Source organism: Mastomys coucha, unplaced genomic scaffold (assembly GCF_008632895.1).
Source record: "Mastomys coucha isolate ucsf_1 unplaced genomic scaffold, UCSF_Mcou_1 pScaffold21, whole genome shotgun sequence".
Classification (NCBI taxonomy): domain Eukaryota; kingdom Metazoa; phylum Chordata; class Mammalia; order Rodentia; family Muridae; genus Mastomys; species Mastomys coucha.
The window spans coordinates 3,824,753-3,844,724 of NW_022196904.1; the positions used below are offsets into that span (position 1 = coordinate 3,824,753).

The 19,972-nt window shown below is 44.4% G+C and overlaps 2 protein-coding genes and 1 pseudogene across 3 annotated transcripts in view; 1 reads left to right on the forward strand and 2 right to left on the reverse strand.

Moving 5' to 3' along the window:
* Positions 1–3,078, reverse strand: part of LOC116100360 (zinc finger protein 773-like) — an 8,051-nt gene extending 4,973 nt beyond the window's left edge. Inside the window, exons 1-2 of one of the 2 annotated variants that reach the window (XM_031384167.1) lie at positions 2,893–3,078; positions 201–239 (exon numbers count right to left, since the gene is read on the reverse strand). In XM_031384167.1, coding sequence (XP_031240027.1) covers positions 201–239; positions 2,893–2,982 — 129 coding nt within the window. In that variant the 5' untranslated portion in view covers positions 2,983–3,078. The remainder of the gene's footprint in view (positions 1–200; positions 240–2,892) is intronic. The other variant, XM_031384168.1, reaches the window with a different exon arrangement.
* Positions 272–2,702, forward strand: LOC116104074 (annotated as a pseudogene).
* A 7,882-nt stretch (positions 3,079–10,960) lies between the features above and the next one.
* LOC116101622 (zinc finger protein 419-like) lies at positions 10,961–17,524 on the reverse strand. The gene is made up of 5 exons (XM_031385320.1): positions 17,273–17,524; positions 15,358–15,396; positions 14,118–14,244; positions 12,853–12,951; positions 10,961–12,440 (listed from the first exon to the last, which is right to left on the reverse strand). Exons 1-5 carry the CDS (start codon positions 17,348–17,350, stop codon positions 11,533–11,535), a joined length of 1,251 nt encoding a protein of 416 aa, XP_031241180.1. The 5' UTR covers positions 17,351–17,524; the 3' UTR covers positions 10,961–11,532.
* Between the last annotated feature and the right edge of the window lie 2,448 nt (positions 17,525–19,972).

The window sequence follows — 19,972 nt, forward strand, 5'->3', positions numbered from 1 at the left end:
AAAAAAAAAAAAAAAAACTGTAAGACAGGACCTCTCCATATAATCCCTGTTCTGGACTCAGGGACCTTATTTTCAGTAATCATCTTCCCTGGCAAGTATTTAGAAGAATAGGAGGGTAGCAAGCAGAGTCCCAAGGCATTACATTCTCAGAGATCACTAAAATGGGCATGAGAACAAGTCACGGGGCACTGTCCACTTACCCTTTCTTCATTGGTAGGTGAAAAGGAACCAAGAGGAACCTGTGAAATAACAAAGCTCCGAGTAACAAGCTATGGTGTTGGTATCTCCAAGGCCCACTTAAGCCCCCTCTCATATATATCTATAGTACTGTATACCCAACTGCCACCTGCACCCCAGTCCTCAAGGAGATTTCTTTCTGTGTCCTCTTGGGCAAGAAAGCAATATTCTCAGTCTTGTCTATCAGAACACAAGGAGAAGAATGTTACCCATGTTGCCTGGTGAAGAGGTGCACATCTTTAACTCCAGCTTTGGGAAAGAATAGGCAGACATATCTTTGACTCTGAGTGCGACCTGCTAAGCACAGTGAGTAAGTGAGTTCAAGGCCAGTCAGGGCTACAAAGTAAAAAAAAAAAGAAACCCATGCATGTATATTATTTATTATGTTACACTCAGTTCAATGTATGAAGTACTAAAAGAAGGTGCTTCCTACACACATAATTTTTTGAAGTGTTTTAGCACAACATGTGGCGGTGTATGCCTTTAATCTCAGCACTTGAGAGGCAGAGGCAGGTGAATCTGTATGAATTTGAAGCCAGCCTTGTCTACATAGTGAGTTACAGGCCAGCCAGGGCTCCACAGAGCAACTCTGTCTCAAAACAAATAGCTGTCAGTATAAACACTTGTATATGCTCTCAGAATATATCACTTTATTTACATATATTTATTTACTATATTTAGTTACTATATTTAATGAAGACTTATACCAGGCATAGTGGCACAGCCTTTAATCCTAGCATTCTAGAAGGTGAGACTGGTGGGACGCTGTAAATTAGAGCTAAGCCTGGTCCACAGAGGGAGTTTTGGATCACCCAGGGCTACAGAGTGATCTTGTCTCAGGGGTAGGGGTCACAAACAAATGTGATAATCAACACATTAGACTTTGATCAAACACTGAATATGGTTTTAAGCAATTGTTAGGTGCTTTTAATGATGTTATACCCACAATAACACACACACACACATATGTGTATATATGTATCTCTAGAAATATATCCATCAAGAGAGTCTCATGGCTATCCTTGAACTCAAAGACATCGGACTGTCTCTGGGGTCAGAGTGGCGAGGTTAAAGTTTTGGGCAACCAAGCCCAGAAATGCTGTTTTTATTGCCACTCTTTGGGTATGGATCTTGACCCGATCCTGTTGAAATTAATACCTTTTTATTTGTTAAATTCAACAGTCCAGAATCCTACTCTTTAATGATAAACTTTAGACCCTGAACATAACTCACCCCAAAAGGAAGCATTCCTAACCCCAGGTCCATCTGTCCCCCCCTTCACCTCAGATCCCACTTAGTAAGACTTTTTGTTTTGTTTTTCAGAGACAAGGTCTATCTGAATATCCCTAGAGGCCTCAAACTCACAGTGAGCCTCCTGCCTCTGCCTTCCAAGGGCTGGGTTTAAAGAAGTGTACAACCATACCTGTCTAATGGAATTCTTTAATATTCTCTTCCCCAAATATCAGCCCAGGCTTTGTGTTGGTTCAGTGACCTCCCTTATTCATCCTCAGCACACACCTTTCCCCAGAACTCCAGAAGTGAAGGAGCAAGCTGCCCATCTGACACTCTAATTCTGATACTCGCATCAGCATCGCCAAGGACAAACTGATCTCAATCTGTGAAGTTGCTGCCGCACAAACTCTCAAACCGTCATCCTTCCAGATGGTCAAAAAAACCCAAAACAAACAAACAAGCCCCCCCCGCAAACCAAAAACCAAAACAGAAAAACTCGAATAATCCTTTTATCTTTATTTGCTGCCCTTGGCCCAGGAGAGTGGTGCCCTGACAGTTAAATCCTTGATGGATTTTAAAATCAGTCAAGAAATCTGATCTGGCCCCTTTCTCCAAGATGGCGCCGAAAGCCCCCACCCCCTCAAGCCGAAGCCAAAGCGAAGGCCTTGAAAGTTAAGAAGGCAGTGCCTTAAGGCATCCACAACCACAAAAATAAGATCTGCACCTTCAGGCAGCTCAAGACCCTGCGGCTCCGGAGGCAGCCAAAATATCCTCCAAAGCATGAACCCGGGAGAAACGAGGTTGATCACTATGCTATCATCAAATCCCCTCTGACCACCGAGTCCTCCATGAAGAAAATAGAGGACAACAACGTGCTTGTGTTCGCTGTGGATGTCAAGGCCAACAGACATCCACCATGCACCAGACCAAACAGGCCGTGAAGAAACTCTGACATTGATAAAGCCTGACAGAGAGAAGAAGGCGTATATTCGCTTGGCTCCTGATTACGATGCTCTGGATGTTGCCAACAAGATTGGGATCATCGAAACTGAGTCCAGATGGCTAATTCTAATTATATACCTTTTTTTTTTCACCAAAAAATATAAATAAATAAATAAATAAATAAAAGAAATCTGATCTGTCCTCTCTACCTTTGTAGTCCACACCATCCTGCATTTGCACACAACTCAGGCCTGCCTGCAACCCTTAGGAGGTACGCTCCATCTGGATGAGTCGGACAGACTTCCAGCACAGATTGTCAGAAAGGAGAATCTCGGAGTCCGAGAGGGAGCTCTGGACCTCACAATCTAAGGTCCTTCCCTGCCTCGCCTTGCCCCGCCCTGCCCTGTAGGTTTCTGACCCCAGCGCTCCCTCCCAGTGTGCTCTCGCAGTCCGGTAGGCCCCAGACCACGTGGCACTTACCTGGGTCTGGAGTGCTGCCTCAGCGGCTGCCATGAAGCTCGACCCGTTAGTAGAGGCCAGGGACCTGAAGGGCGTCTTTGAACCAGACATGGCAGCGGGTCACCCAAGGATACCACAGACTTCAGACTCTGGTACCAGAGGATAAGGCTCTGCGCCTTTGGCAACTTCCTCTCCTGGACTAGTCGATGTGAGAACCAACCCGTAGTCTGTGGAACTGGAACTCAACCACGAACGTTGAGAAGAGTCTTTTGGCGGCAAAGCTGAAAGTCCCGCCCAACACGTTTTTTTGCAACAATGGAAGTGTCCATTTTGATTGGCTGAGTTAAAAAAAAAAAAAGCTTTTGCACACAGCCCTGGGTATGCTACGCGCCCCGTGGCAAACTTCATGGTCAGGAATCGTAGGGTTTGTACCCCACTTTTTAAAATTTCTTAAATAAACGGAGAAAGTATATTAAGTTGGGTGAGGTTGGGGTCTGGGAGGAGCTGGTAGAGAGGAAAGAATATGACCAATATATTGTATAAAAAATCAAAAATTAATTTTTTTTTCAGTCAGTGAAAATGGGTGTCTCCGAGACTAAATATAGTGTCGAATCAAACAGTGTATTGCCTGTAGGTAATTCTTTTTTTTGTTGTTGTTGTTGTTTTTCGAGACAGGGTTTCTCTGTGTAGCCCTGGCTGTCCTGGATCTTACTCTGTAGACCAGGCTGGCCTCGAACTCAGAAATCCACCTGCCTCTGCTTCCCAAGTGCTGGGATTAAAGGCATGCACCACCACTGCCCGGCGGTAATTCTTTTCAAAGTGCTTGGATTGGCTGATCAGGTCTGCACAAACTGGTTTTACCCTGTATTGGCCAGGATGGAAAGGTAGTAGAGGTGGAAATCTGAGACACCACAAGTGACCTGCTCAAGGCTTGCCTAGGGATTGCCGATTTTTTCCACCTTGCTCTCCAAAAGGGTACCACTGCAGGTGCACGTCAGAATGAATATCAAGTGAATTCTGAGGGATCACTGACCTGATTTCTTGATTGTTCCAAGGCCTATGGACCACTGGGCCATCACTAATATAGAGATCCATACTGGTAGCTCTGGAAAGGTGAACTTCAACTCAGCTACTTTTTAGAAATGGAAGGTGGGGATTTCTGGTCTGCATTGAGGCCCAATAAAGACATGGTGGCACAGGCCTTTAATCCCAGCACTTGGGAGGCAGAGGCAGGCAGATTTCTGAGTTCAAGGCCAGCCTTGTCTACAGAGTGAGTTCCAAGACAGCCAAGGCTACACAGAGAAACCCTGTCTCAAAAAAACAAAAAACAAAAAACAAGAACAAAAAAAACCCCTTTCATTTGAAATGTAAATAAAGAAAATATCTAATAAATAAATTTAAATTAAAAAAAAAGACAAAGCTTCCTCTTTTTAGCTTCGAGGTTGGGGGCTGCAATCTAAGTTCCAGGTCTAGGTGGAGAATTGATATCCTTTGTGGTTTTGTTTTCTTGTGTGTGTGTTTTGTTTTTTGAGACTGGGTTTCTCTGTGTATCCCTGGCTGAGTGTGTGTGTCATCACCGCCCAGCTGAGTAACTCCCTATTACGTTACATGTGTCCTTTCCTCCTTTCTAAAGGGTTAATCCAGATTCTAGAGAAAGATGACTCAAAGATTAAAGGAGCTTGCTTGCTGCTCAGGCAGAGGACCCTCAGTTCCCACGGCAAATCCATGTCCAGAGCATCTGATGCCTCCTTCCGGATTCCACAGAAACACACGACATACAGGCACCCAAGGTGCATACACAAAAAATAAGTCAGTCCTTTCCAGTGTTGATCCTGCTGCACTTGTCAATCACCTGCCCTGCAGATCTTGCCTCTTTTTTTCCCCAGCCACACCATACTTCATTCTTTTTTCTATAGCTTTTATATTCCAGCAAAATCTTTCAAGCAGTATACAATTATAATGTGATTATGTGTTTCTTCTAGTGAATGATTATGAAAACCAATGTATTTTCCCATACCTTTACAAAAAAATAACATCACACAGTACAGTTATTCTGAAAAACCCACATACAATCATAATCAAGCAACTTGTTATTGACTAACAAAGTGTAAGCAAGCAAGGTAGTTTTCTCAGCCAGTTTCTCTTACTGGCAGACCTCAATTTGCAGTTACAAAGAAAGAAGTAATTATTTTATTATTTACCTTTAAAAACAATCTTGTAAAAATTTTAAAAGAATCACAAATGTAAATTTTTATATAAAAACCAGTCATATCTGCCTTAAATCCTCAAAATGCACATCCACTCATCAACAATTCTTTTTTTAATTAGATGTTTTCTTTATTCACATTGCAAATTGTATCCCCTTTTCTTATTTCCCCTCAGAAACCCCCATCCCATCCCCTCTTCCCCTTTTGCCTTCTTTTACCTGGAATTCTGAACCTCCATGAAATCTGAGTCCTCCTGAAGTATTCTAAGATAAGGTGACTCTGAGTTTATTCTCCACAGACTACCTCCTTGAACTTTCACAGTTTACCTCAGGCAGTCTGAAGAACCTCCCTTCTTCTTACTGGCTTTTTGAGACTGGTTTCCCTGTGTAGCCCTGGGTAACCTAAAACTCACTTTGTAGACTAGACTGAACTCAGAGATTGGACTGAGTCTGCCTTCTGCATGGATCAAAGGCATGCACATCATTTTTAAGGTGTACTCTTAATTTTGTGCTTTTCTTGTCTTTCTGTGTACATGTGTATCTGTTATTGTTTTAAAATTTCATGTGCATGTGTGCTTGTTTTTGTCTTTATTTTTTTTAAAGATTTATTTATTATTATAATTAAGTACACTGTAGCTGACTTCAGACACACTAGAAGAGGGCGTCAGATCTCATTACAGTTGGTTGTGAGCCACCATGTGGTTGCCGGGATTTGAACTCAGGACCTTTGGAAGAGCAGTCAGCGCTCTTACCCACTGAGCCATCTCGCCAGCCTCTGTTTTTGTCTTTATTTTGGGGGACCAGGTCCTCACTTTATAGCCCTGCTTAGGCCAGAACTCTACAGGCTGCCTCTGAACTGACAGATCTGCCAGCCTTCACCTCTTGAATGCTGGGATTGAGGTGAGTGCCACCACACCTGACTTTGTTTTGACTTCAGAACAAGTATCCAAGTCCATTTTCCTCCTTTGTCCTTTAGTATTTTGTGACAGACTTTACTCTGTGTCTGGCCTTAGGCTCTTGATTCTCATACTTCAGTCTCCTGAGCACTGGGATTGTGTGCCCGCCAGCTCCTCAGGGAGGATATAACCATCACCACAATTCTGGAGCTAATTTTGAAACAAGCTTTGTTTCTCTCCAGTTAAAGAATTAAAAGGCAGAAAAAAATCTCCAGTACTATCGGTAGCAGCAGGGAACATCTCAGACACGGCAGACGTGAGCAGACAGCAAGTATCAGCCTGTCGAGAAAGGCCTTGATGGGCTGGAGAGATGGCTCAGCCGTTACAGGCTAGGCTCACAATCAAAAATCTAAGAAAGGCCTTTGTTAGAGACGAGGAAGCACACACATACAGCAAGCACACATAGAGAGGGAGTCTGTGGGAGCTGAAGTCCAGCCTCTCCTGGAGGGGCAGGCTTTCTTTTTTTTAAAGCAGTAATATAGACCTTTATTATCATTATTGATTGCTATATGTTGTACACAGCCATGTGCACTATGCTTTTATACATCTGGAAGTGTGATAGCCTGGCTTATACCAACATGAGGGGTAGTTTTTAATTCCTTAAAAAAAAAAATCTAAGCCGGGCGGTGGTGGTGCACACCTTTGATCCCAGCACTTAGGAGGCGGAGGCAGGCAGATTTCTGAGTTCGAGGCCAGCCTGGTCTACAGAGTGAGTTCCAGGACATCCAGGGCTACACAGAGAAACCCTGTCTCAAAAAAAAACAAAACAAAACAAACAAACAAAAAAAACAAACCTCTTTGAAGTGTTTTCTGTTATTCCCACCAGGTGAGAATAAGACCACTACCACAGCTTTTTTAGCCAAATTTGAAGCATGCTGGCCAGGATGACGGACACTGGCTGGGTCCATACCTAGGATGCCTGAAGTATGGCATCAAATTACATTAGTCAGAGACTTATAAAGGTAAAATCCACGAGGACATGTACTTCCGGCCTCATCTAGTCAGGGCAAGTATACACCATGCCATACTTCCTGCCTATGTGTGGTCAAGCAGATCCTGTGCAAATTGGGGCAACCAACCTTGTTTGCAAAAGTGAAACCATGTGACTTGTATTGAACAGCCCCTAGCATTCCAGAAAGTTAAGTGTCCTTGGGCAAGTGGGGCTTACAGGCTAGAGGCATTTTTGTTTTATAGAACTCTTAAGCACAGTAATTAAAACTTAAAATAGGACTTTAGCCCATACAGGCACTCAGATGTTTTCAATTCTCAACACTACCTTACCTTGATCTGTCAAGGCAGCAGAACTGTTTAAGTCTTGACAGATCCAGGACACTGTGTGTAGGCACACACCTTTAATCCCAGCACTGTAACAGCAGAAGTAGGCAGATTTCTCCGAGTCTGAGGCCAGTGTACGTAGTGAATTCCAGGACAGTCAGGGCCATAGAAAGAGACACTGTCTCAATACAAAACAAAACAAAATGAATGAATGAATGAATGAATGAATAACTAGACTTTAATCAAATGCCAAATATTTTCAAGCAAATGCTAAGCTCTCATAGTAATATTTTATTGTGATTTAATTGTCCACTTGTGGATGAATATTGACTCAGTACTTTTTCAACAAGTACTTGCTAGAAAATTAAGACTGCATGGCCCTGAGAAGTCAGCTCTTTGTTTCAGCGAACTGCCAGGGGTACATTTCCAAGGAGGAGCTTCTGCTAGGACCCTTCCAAAGGGACAGGGGATCATCCCTTTGCTGTGAAAGCTGAGGATCTGAGGCATAAATACGTTGCTCTATCTGCATGACTACCTTCCTTTTGTCCACAGGGACTGGGCAGAAAAGGCAATACCAACAGGCAGTCCAGAATTCTTACATTCTAGAAGAGAGTTCTCAGCCTCTGGGTCATGACCCCCTTATAGGTCATAGATCAGCTTATCCTGCTTATCAGATACATTACAAATTCATGATAGTAGCAAAATGACAGTTATGAAGTAGCAATAAATAATTTTATGGCTGGGGGTCACCATAACACGAGGAACAATATTAAAGGGTCTCAACTTTTGGTAGTTTGAGAGCCATTGTTCTAGAAAATCCGGTCCTGCAGCCACTAGTCAGAACAACTTACTGTCCATCTCCATACTTGTGGGAGTACCACTCCCTTATCACTCTTCTGCTCCTTGACAGTTCTTTAAAAACCGGTGTTAAAATTATTCTTCTATGTAAGGCTAGGCTTTGTGAAGTCCTGACTCTCTACTGACCCCGTTAGTTATCCTTGGCACACCTTTAATCCCAGCATTTGGGAGGCAGAGGCAGGCACATCTCTAAGTTTAAGGCCAGTCTGGTCTATGGCATGAGTTCCAGGACAGCCAGGGCTACACAGAGAAACCCTGTCTTAAAAAACCAAACCAAACCAAACCAAACCAAGCCAAGCCAAGCCAAACCAAACCAAACAAAAAAACAAATCAAAACCAAAAAAATGTTACTTGAGTAATTGCAGTTCCCTCCTCTGGGTTCTTAGTCTTATCAGACAAACAAACAAATGAAAAAGGGAAACCAGGTGTACACCTTTAATCCCAGCATTTGGAAGGCAGAGACTGGCAGATCTCTGATTTCAAAGCAAGCCTGGTCTACAGGAAGTTCCAAGCCAGGGCTACAGGTTAAAATCCAATCTCAAATAAACAAAGAACCTGGGGTGGAGCTGCTATTGGACAGATAGCCTAGGGGTTAGGATTGCTTTCTTCTCTTCTAGAGGAAAAGTTTAGATTCTAGGACCTAATTCTGGCAGCTCACAGGGGCCAGTAACTTTGGCTCCTGAGGATCCAATTTCTGTTGCCCCCGGAGGCAAACATAATACATATGCATGGCCACTCTTGCTCATGAACACCAATGTAAATAAAAATAAAATCTATGGGTGGGTAGTGTACTTAAGCACTTGTGAGGTGGTTCAGGAGGTAAAGGTGCTAGCCACCAAACCTGACAGTTTTCATGCTAGAAGATAAGCAATTTCTCTGACCTCCATTCCAAATTGTGAGCATCTATAAACAAAACAAAACAAAAAAGGTAATGAGAGAAACTCAAAGAAAAGTTTTTTTAAAAAATCATGAAATGAATTAGAAAGAAAGCTCCAAGGCACCTAAGCAGATAAGACAAGCTGCAACCGTCAGCGGCTGCTAGGAGGAAACATAGGAGGCCATGTTTGAGTTTGAGTGGGGCTGGCATGTTCTTCTGCTAATGGTGATCATGAAGCAGGTTCATGTAGACAGGAGCTTTCTGCTGGAGTGGACATGGTTTGCAGAAACAATGGCAAAAGTCAACACACAGAAAAAGTGCAACCTGTCTGTGGCCAGTCGTGGAAAGAAAGGGAAAATGTGTCTGAGTAGGAAGGGAGGCTCTGGGTCTGGATGTGGTGGTTCAAGCCTTTAATGGTAGCGCTTGGGAGGTAGAAACAGATGATCTCAGTGCATTTGAGGCCAGCCTCGTCTACAGAGTGAGTTCCAGGGCAGCCAAAGCTACCTAGAAAAAACAAAAAAGAAGGGAGGCTCTACGGGCTGCCGGGGGTAAATGATGAAAGTGTGGGGAGCTGAGGACAGGTTCATGAGCTCAAAGTCACCTCACCTTCGAATCTCTCCAGGGGACTCAGAAAACAAACCAAGTACGTAACAGGGTGGCTGAGATGGCTCAGAGTTTAAGAGAACCTGCTGTCCTAATCCTCATCAGAGATGCTTCATTCAGTAACTGGTAGGAACAGATGCAGAAAGACCCACAACCAAACATTAGGTGGAGCTTGGGGAATCCTGTGGAAGTGGTCGAGGAAGGACTGTAAAAGCCAGAGGGGTCAAGGACACCACAGAACAGCCCACGGAATCAACTAACCTGGTTCACAGAGACTGAAGCAACTACCAGGGAGCCTCTATGGGTCTGACCTACATCCTCTGCATCTATGTTATGGTGGAATAACTTTTGTGTTCTCATGGGACTCCCTCTGACACTTTTGCCTGCTTTTGGGGTACTTTTCCTCCTACTGGGGTGCCATGTCTAGCTTCAATATGAGGATTTGTGCCTAGCCTTTTTGTTTGTTTGTTTGTTTGTTTTTTTGTGTTTGTTTGTTTGTTTTTGTTTTTCGAGACAGGATTTCTCTGTGTAGCCCTGGCTGGCCTTGAACTCAGAAATCCACCTGCCTCTGTGCCTAGTCTTATTGTAACTTGTTATGCCATATTTGGTTGATATCTCTAGGAGGCCTGGCTCTTTTCTGAAGGGAAACAGAGTGGATCTGGGGAAGAGGGAAGGTAGAAGAAAGGAACAGAGAAGAGAGAGGGGATGGTAAGCATCAGTCTCTATGTAACATGAGAAGAATAAATAAAAAAAATAACTTTCATCAAAACCATAAAACACCTGCTACCTTGCAGAGGACCTAGGTTCCATTCCCAGCAATGCACACAGCATATATAACTCAAGTCCAAGGGATCCAATAACTTCTTCAGGCATCACATATGCACTCAGGACACACAAACACACACAAGTAAACACATAAAACAATTGGGCTACACTTCAATATGAGAAGCACCATAGAGCTGTTTCCTATCAAAACTAGTGGAAACTGGGGCTGGAGATGGCTCAGAGGTTAAGAGCACGTGCTACTCTTTCAGAGTATGGGGGTTTCCCCTGCATCGATACTGTGGTTCACAACCATCTGTACCTCTAGTCACAGAAAAGCCTGTCTTCTTCCGACCTTTGTGGGCACAAAAATGTGGTATACATACATAGACATATGTATATGGTAGACAGACATATATGCAAACAAACACTCATACACAAAAATAATTATCTACCAAACCAAACCACACAACCAAATATAAGCAAGCAAACACACCCCTAAACCTACTAAAACCGAGGAGCACAACAGAAAACCTCTCAAGAGTCATGAAAGATGACAGAGAAGAAAAACACATTTATTCAGGGCACTGCAACACTCAGTGAAAAGAGAAGTCATGAGTCATTATTAAACCCCTCTATTCCCCAGTCATCCAAATTCAGGAGCAAGGGAACCCCACTCCACTCCATGAAGTCAAGAACACACTGCTCAGTCTCACTTAGCTCCCTGGCTCCTTGGGAGCCCAAAGATGACAGCAGTCCTCATCATGTCCCAATATACCTACTAGAGGAGGAGGTTTGAGTGGCTATGTCTCACACAGGCCACTCTCAGAACTTCTCTTTGAGGTCGGTTCAGTCCTAGGGGCTGAAGGTTTGCCAGTGGCTGAAGCTGCTCCCTACAATTTCTGCACCCTAGGCAGGGGTGTATGTTGCTCTGATCAGAGCCTATCCCAGAATCCCAGGGTTCACGATGAATCTACTGCATCCACTTGGATGGGCTGGAGGTGTGGATGGAGGATGCTCACTCTTGCTTTGAAGTGTTGGACACTTCTTTTGTCCTGCTGAGATTTCAGGTGTTCCTAGAGATGACTGAGGGACTTTTTATCCTCACGGCTCTCCTGTGAGGTTTATCTAGTGTGGATCTTCCGGTGTTTGTACAGGCTAGAGCTACTGCAGTACACCTTGTCACACTCCCTGCACGCATACTGCTTAGCTACCACGTGCACTTTCATGTGTCTGATGAAGTTGTAACTGGAATTAAAGACTCGTCCACACTCATTGCACTTGAAAGGCTTGCCATGAACTGTGAGATGCTCAATGAGTTCGGAGTTTTGGGTGAAATACATGCCGCATTCTCCACAGCTGAAAGGCTTCTCCGCAGTATGACTGTAGAAATGATTCAGTAGGCCCTCTCTGCTCCTGTACGATTTGCCACATTCACTACACTCAAAGGGCATTTCACCAGTATGAAATCGATAATGGACCTTAAGGCCTTCTCTGCTCCTGTACGATTTCCCACATTCAGTGCACTTAAAAGGCATTTCTCCTGTGTGGAGTCCCTGATGAGAAATAAGGGATATATTATGCTTGAAGGCTTTGCCACACTCACTGCACCTATAGGGTTTCTCTCCAGTGTGCATTCTGAAATGCTTGATGAGAAAGGCTTTTTGGCTGAAGGACTTCCCACATTCGCTGCACTGAAAAGGCTTTTCTCCAGTGTGTATCTTCCAGTGCCGATTGAGGTGGGATATACTGGTAAAGATCTTGCCACAGTAAGTGCATTTGCAGTTCTTCTTCTCACTATGAGGGGCCTCTCCACTTTCAGTGTTCTTGGGTGGCTCCCCACCACTAGAAGTCACTGGATGCCTGAGAAGACCCGAGGAGGTCTGGAGGATCGTCAGGTTGTCTGTGCTTAGCAAGGGCGTCTCAGCACAGCACAGCATTTGCTGTTGCAGTGTGGATGAACTGACAGCTCCTTCTGCAGGCAGGGTCTGATTAAAGGGGGACGTCTCACTCTCCACTTTGATCCAACAACCTGAACACAGAGAAATACTGATGAGTGGCATTTAGACTGTCGAGTGACAGACAGACAGCACCTATTACTAATGGTGATCTGAGATTTCTCATAGGACAAAGGGGCTAAGTTCAGAGTGGACAGGGCCTGCTACCATGCTGAATTTGTCAAGTTCATAGGTTCTAGGGGACTTAGGGGCAGCAAGAACACAAGCATGCAGTGAATCACAGGGAGGCGTGCTCGGAACGGTAACACACTCCTCACCAATGGCTTTCTGCAAGCCTCAGCTGCTGGAGATGCAGGACACAGTGCAGAGAGCTGTCAAAGCCCCTAAGACATGGTACCTGAAGAACCTGCACTCAAGGACTGCACACTAACACAACAGAGGGAAGCCTGTGTTTCAAAACGTTGCAAGGGAACAGACAAAATGTACCTGTCCATAAACACGGAGTCAGGAACCTCAGTGCAGGCACAGAGAGATCTCCACAAGACTCCACCTGAGTTAAATCATGAATCCCTGAAAGTTCAAGTCCTAAAATAAGATAATATGAGAAGTGACCATTCCATACAAGGACTGGCTGATCTCCAACCCATAATAATCCAATTTGGAAGGAATCTCTTAAGTCTGTTGGGAAATTTCACCTGTCAAATAAAGCTGTAAGCCTAGACTGGGCAGATTCTGAGCTATTCTAACCTATATCCAAATCACGGGCCCCAAGTTACTTATAGTTTGAGTCTTGCCCTGCTTGCATTGTTCCACGTGTGTCTTTAGGATAAGCTTCTCTTAGTCATGTGCTCATGGTCCAACCTGCCTCATGGTGATCTTCTCTGTTGTGTTCCCCCTCCTTCCCTTCATGGTCTCTCTTGAGACCCCTCACTCTACTCTTAGTCCCACCTTCTACTCTTCTCTGCCCAGTCATAAGCCCTAGACGTTTATTGGCCAATCAGGAATCATTGGGGAGCTTGCCCCAAAATCAGATTGTAGTCTGGACTGGGACACAGAACTCAGTTTGAGAATACTCAGTACATAAAACTAACCCCAACAAAACAAAGTAAAGAAGCCTAATGAGAACAATTCTCATAAGAGTGTCTTATAAGAAAAACACCACATAATAAGCCCACCAGGGCCACAATTCCTAGCACACAGATGCAAGGCATGCCACCCAGATAGAGAGACAGAGAGAAGTACCTGTCACAGAAATGCCATGCATTTACAGTGTAATCAGGTCAGGAAGAAATGACCACTGTTAAGATTCCTGACCCCTGCTTCTAAAGAGTGAGTTCCAGGACAGCCAGGGGTACACAGAGAAACCCTGTCTCAAAAAAAAAAAAAAAAAAAAAAAAAAAAAAGACTCCTGACCCCTTAGTGGTGCAAATCATTAATCCTAGCACCTGGAAGGCAGAGGCAGGATCTCTGTGAATTCTAGCCAGCTTGGTCAATATAGTGAGGTCCAGGAAACCTTGCTTTAACCCACCACCCAAACAAATATTGTCACCCCAAACTGATTCCTGTTTGCCTTTACTGTACTTAAGAGTGAAAAGGTAGTTGTGTAATAAGCCTATGTCTATAACCTGTATTTTCACGCATAGGACAGTTGGGGAAAGACTGAGCGAGCGTTCATAGGGCAGCTTTGAGATGAACATTGTCTCCTGGTTTCTACCACATAGTCATGCTCTGACAGGATAGGAGATCCTTACTTAGTGAGGACACTAGTGTGAAGATCTCTGTCATCACAGTCTGGTACAGGAGCCTTTGAGAGTCATCTAGCAGTGTCCATTCCTCCCAGGAGAAGTACACAGCCACATCCTCAAAGGACACACAGCCCTGCACAACGGAGAAAGTTGAGTTTGTTTACATGAGGCCTCCTTGTCAGGGACTCTTCGTATCATCAAGACAGTCATTTCTACTTAGCTTCCTACCTCAGAGGGTACCAGGGTGTGAACCTATTAACACCCAGCTGTCTTCCAGGTCCCACTGACCATTGTGCTCAGCACTCAGCAACAACAGGCAAGTGGACATGGTGGCTTAGTTACTTTTCTATTACTGTGAAGAGATACCATGACCAAGGCAACTTATATAATAACGAGTTTATTGGGGCTTACACCTCAGAGGGTGAGTCTGTAACCTCCATGGCAGGGAGCATGGATGCAGGCTCACACGGCACTGGTACAGTAGCTGAGAGCTTACATTCTAATCCATAGGTAGTAAGCTAAGAGAGTTAACTGGGGATGACAAGAGCTTTTAAAACCTACAAGCCCACCCCCTGGTGACACATCTCTTTCAACAAGGCCATATCTCATAATTCTTCCCAGACTTTTCACCAATGAGGACCAAGTATTCAAGTCTATGAGCCAACGTGGGGCATGGTGGTTGAAACCACCACAGGTGGAGTCAATCTAAGCTGGAAGGATGCCAGGGAAAGTCCCTCCTTTCTATCAGGCTATCAGAGAATTCACCTGGGCTCTTCCCACTCACCTGTCTCACACAGACCACATTTGGGTCACTGTTGTCCACTCTCTCTGTCTCTGGCACAAAGGTCAGGAAGCCATCTACACATGACCTCAGGGCACACACATCAGTCTTCACACTGAGCTTCCATTTCCACCTCAGTATTCAGGCTCAGCCCCCACCTGCTGTGCTACTCCAACTCCTATCTTCTGCTAAAGCCAGCAGACCTCATGCACGCCTGAGCATTTCTCAGCATCCCCAACCCATTTCACTTCCAGGCATCCTCTAATGTCACCACTGGAACTTCAAGACCTCTGAATCTTCAGCCAATGGTTACCATAAAGGGAAACCTGGCCATGCAATCCCTGCTGTGGATGTGGGGACCTTTCATTCTGAGCATGTGCCAGGGAAATCCAATGGAAGGACAGAGAGTCCCGGGGGACACGCGCGTTAAGTGAGGAGTGTGATTCCTGGGCACCCTCCACTTACCTCTTCCTGGTTGGCAGGTTTCACTGAATACTGGGAAACCTGTAGAAAAACAAGGCTGTGAGTAACAAGCAGGAGTGCTGGCATCCCAAAGGCTCACCCAAGTCCCCTCTCATCCATGCAGTCGGGTACCACCAAGTGCCTCCTGAGCTCTATCCCTGAATAGTACCTCTTCCTGGGTGACCTTGGACAAAGAATCAATCTCTTCAGTTTGTTAGCTGAGGATAAGCATGGCAGCCTTTCTCACTTACTGCTTTACTGCTGTGAAGAGACACACGTGGCCAAGGCAACTCTTAACAAAAGCATTTAAGTAGGGCTTGCTTATAGTTTCATCGGGGTTAGTCCATTAGTATTATTATCATGGTGGGAAGCAGACAGGTGTGGTCCTGGTGCAGTAACTGATGAGAGCTTTACATCCTAATATCGATGCATCAGGAGAGAGGGGTGGGGCGGGGGCAGAGACAGACACTAGCCTTGGCAAATTCTCCCAGCTACACACTTCCTTTAACAAGGCCACACCTCTTAGTTTTTTTCAAACAGTGCCACTCCATGGTGACTAAGCATTCACATACATGAGCCTATTGAAATCATTCTCATTAAAACCACCACACAATCCTAGCTCAAAGGGAAAATTATTGTATCAAACTCAGTCCTATCTGTCAATTACTCAGTATAGGCTTTTCCTATGCACATGTCTAATGCTTGTGTCTAGAATTTTACAAACACACAGTTGTTTCAGGATGTATATACAGTTAGTTAAGAACTGGAAGGCAGGTGGTGGTGGCTTTTATCTTCCATCCTATACAGAAAAAGCCTGTCTCAAAAAGCCAAAAATGATGTCAAGCTGAGGTGGCACACTCCATTAATCCCAGTACTAGGGAGGCAGAGGCAGGTAGATCTTTGAGTTCGAGGCTAGCTTGATTTACAGAGTGAGTTCCAGGACAGTCTGGGCTACCAAGAGAAATCCTGTCTCGATAAAAAAAAAAAAAAAAAAAAAAAAAAAAAAAACAAGGGTAAGATGAAAAAAATGGTATTAGCTAGACATGGTGTGCACTCCTTTTACTGCAACACTTGGAAGGCAAAGGAAGGCAAATCTCTGTGAGACTGAGGCAAGCACTGGTTACATAGGACAGCCAGATCTGAGTTCGAGGGGGAAAATAGTTAACACAGGAGACTTTACTCAAATGCTGAACGTTTTCACATAAGTAAGTAAATAAATAAATGATAAAAGGAAAAGAAAGAACTACTTTAAAGTCAAAGAGGCGGGAAATGGGAGGTCCTGCCATTAATCCAATCACTCTGAAGGACTGCATGTTTGAGGCCAGCCTCTTTACATAGCGAGGTCCAGGATTGCCTGTACTATTGTCTCAAGAAAAAAAAAATCAGATATTTGAAGACTACTAATGCAGCAATTAGGGTTGTAGAACAACCTAATTAGGGTTCTACAACCCTAATTGCTGCATTAGTCCACAGCATTTACCTAAGGATTCATAGATCTCTGTCTCCATCCACATAACTTCATCCTTGCTCAATATTCCCCCAGAGATGTTTGGGAAAGTTTGAAATAGATCAAGTCTCACCTCTGTTCAGATCCTTCGTGGTTACTAATCTCTCTCTCTAAAAACAAAAGTCAGCTCCTTGGGTGCCCTGAGACCTTCCCCTCATCTAATACCAGCAGAGGTCACCCCAGGGCTCTGTCTCCGAGCTCAGGCCCGCCCACAAGCCTTGGGAGGTACAGTCCACCAGACGCTGTGAGTCAGAGGGGATGGCTCTAACGATCTAGCACACAGATGTCAAAAAACATAATTTCGTCCACCGGTGCTCTACAGTCGGGGACATGAAGGTCTGCTCTGTTGGCTCCTGACGTAAATCTCAGTGCTCTAGAACTCAGGTAGGTGGGCGATCACTAGGCACTCACCTGGGGCAGGGATCCACCCGCAGCCTCCACAATCACCATCGGGCTCCAGAGGATGGTGGGGCCCTGGGAAGTCGCCATCCCCACTCAAAGCCTGGATCAAATCACACGGGCTGTCGCAAACCTTAGATCCTTCTCTGTAACAGAGGACAAATGCTTTTAACGTGCTGGCTTTCCTGCCATGGCCAAAGCAGGTGACACCAGTTTTCTGTGAACCATACTGACGGGTCCAGGAAGTTACAAAGAACCTCCTGCTCGCAAAGCCAAAAGTCCCGCCCAACGGTTCTCGCCAGCGCTGAAATACCCATTTTCATTGGCTGAGTTTTATGCAATGTTTTCTGGGCAATGTAGTTCAGACAGGATTAACTGTCTGGGATCCGGACACAACTAACCTGTTTGAGGAGACTAATTCTCAGTGAGCTTCTTGGCACCGGTGTGGAGACTATTTTCTCCACACTGTTTTCTACCTGAGGTGAGTTAGGTGTGGATTAGAAATAGTAGAGGCTGAGCTACAAGACCAGGCTTGCTGGAACTCTTTTAAATTACAGAACTGCAGGCAGAGGCAGGTAGTTCTCTGTGTTTTAGAAGCTAGGCTGTCATAGTGTATTCCAGGCCAGACAGGGCTACCTAGTGAAACCTTGTTTTATTTAATGTCTAGAAATGCATGAGACGGGTAAAGTTGAATTTTGCATTTGAGATGTTTGCCTTGTGTGAAATGGTACTTGCCAGGTCCGTGAGCTAATAAATACAGAAATGGTGACCATGGGAGAGGGGGAAAGGACTTGCTTGGATTGGAATCAGATTCCTTCATCACAGGACTCTAGATTCAGATGCTTCTCACACCACTATGGAGTTGTCAGGATTAACGTTTCTATTGTGCTAAGAGGAAATTAAGGGAACATCGGGATTCAGTTTAGGAAACTTTTGCTGTGGCCCTGAGGTTGCTCCGGGAAATTCGAACCCTGGCGCATCTGTAATCAGGACAGTGTCTGCAGGAGTCCTGTTAAATTTCATACACAGCGCTTCTCCATGTTCCACTTCTGCAACTTTCCGGGCCTCCACATTGTTTGAACTACATTACCCATAGGAGATGGCGCATACGACTTGAGATGCAGAGACAAATGGATCTTTAAGTTCAAGGTTAACTTGCTCTACAGAGCTAGTTCCAGTACTACACAAGAAACCCTCTTGCTAAAAGAAAAACAAGGCTGGAAGGTAGGAGAGGAGAAAAGTTTTGTATTCTGACACCTAGACAAGTCTGAAATCTGCACGGCCTTAGTGGGACTGATTCTAAGCCTTAGGTAGGAATGCCTACCAATGCCTATTCATGTGCCTCTCTGGGCAGCTGGGGCAACTGGGCGGCAAACTCTTAATGCAGATGAGGTGATAACGGATCCCAGGCCTACTGATGTTACAGAACCCGGGGGTCTGGATTATGAGCCCAGGCATAGAGCTGATGTCCCTGATGGAGATCCAGTCCTAGAAGGTTGTGATTTTTATTTTTACTCTTCTGAAGATTGTATTTACTTTCTGTGCCGATACCGCGGCTGTAAACATGTGAACATTACTAAGATACTCCAGACTTTCTACAAGCAATGTGGCAAGCACCAGCTCCACAAAGTGGCACAGTACAAGATGGACAAGGATTCTTTGTCCAAGGAAAGCTGCCTCACGACAGAACGGAGTGGCAATAGTCAGACGAAGCCTGCTTTCTGTCCAAAGGCTGAAATAGCATCTAGTGCTTTTAACTGCCCAGCCACCGAGCCACCTCTCCAGCCCCTCTTGGGTCTTGTTTGTTTCTTTTGTTACCTGTTGAGTCAAACCAGGACAATGTGTGACAAAACTACAAGCTCCAATGACTAAATTGAAGTCTCCTACGTTACATATATTAAATATCCTGTCACATGGATGAGAAAGGTAATTCATACAGCTCTCATAGCCATCAGCTCTTCTTTAGAACCGTTTACAAACGGTTTACAAAACAAGTGTCTTTTTTCCTTCCCCCTCTTCCTTTCTTTCTTTTCATCCTTCCTCTCTCTCTCTCTCTCTCTCTCTCTCTCTCTCTCTCTCTCTCTCTCTCTCTCTCTCCCTCCCTCCCTTCCTTCTTTCTTGGAATAGGATATCTTTGTGTGTCCCTGTCTGTCTGTCTGGGAACTATGTGAAAATAAACAGGCTGGCCTGGAACCTAGAGATCTGCCTGCCTCTGCTTCCTAAGCACTGGGGATTAAAAGCTTGAGCCACGTTGTTCCTCAGTATGTGGTATTCTCATTTACATTGGATTTAAGAATTTAAAAAATTCCCTCCCGATTTCTTTTCTTTGCATACTTTGTAGATTTTAGTTTTAATTGACTGTTATATGAATAGATACAAGTAATAATTTTAGTTGTTTTGCATTTTTGAAGATACCTTTTATGCGGGGAGTAGTGGTGCACACCTTTAATCCCAGGGCTCAGGAGGCAGAGGCACGTGGAACTTTGTGAGTTCCAGGCCAGCCAGGGCTGGTGCAGAGAACTCTGTCTTAAAACAAAACATAACAAAACAAAACAAAGACATCATTTATATTCTACAATGTGATTTATGTCAGAAAAAGCTCCCTGGGCTGCTGAGAAAAAGTCTTCAATAGTTGTTGCTTTAAATACATATTATTTTTAAATTGTAATATGTATAGGTGTCATATATATATATACATATATATATATATAT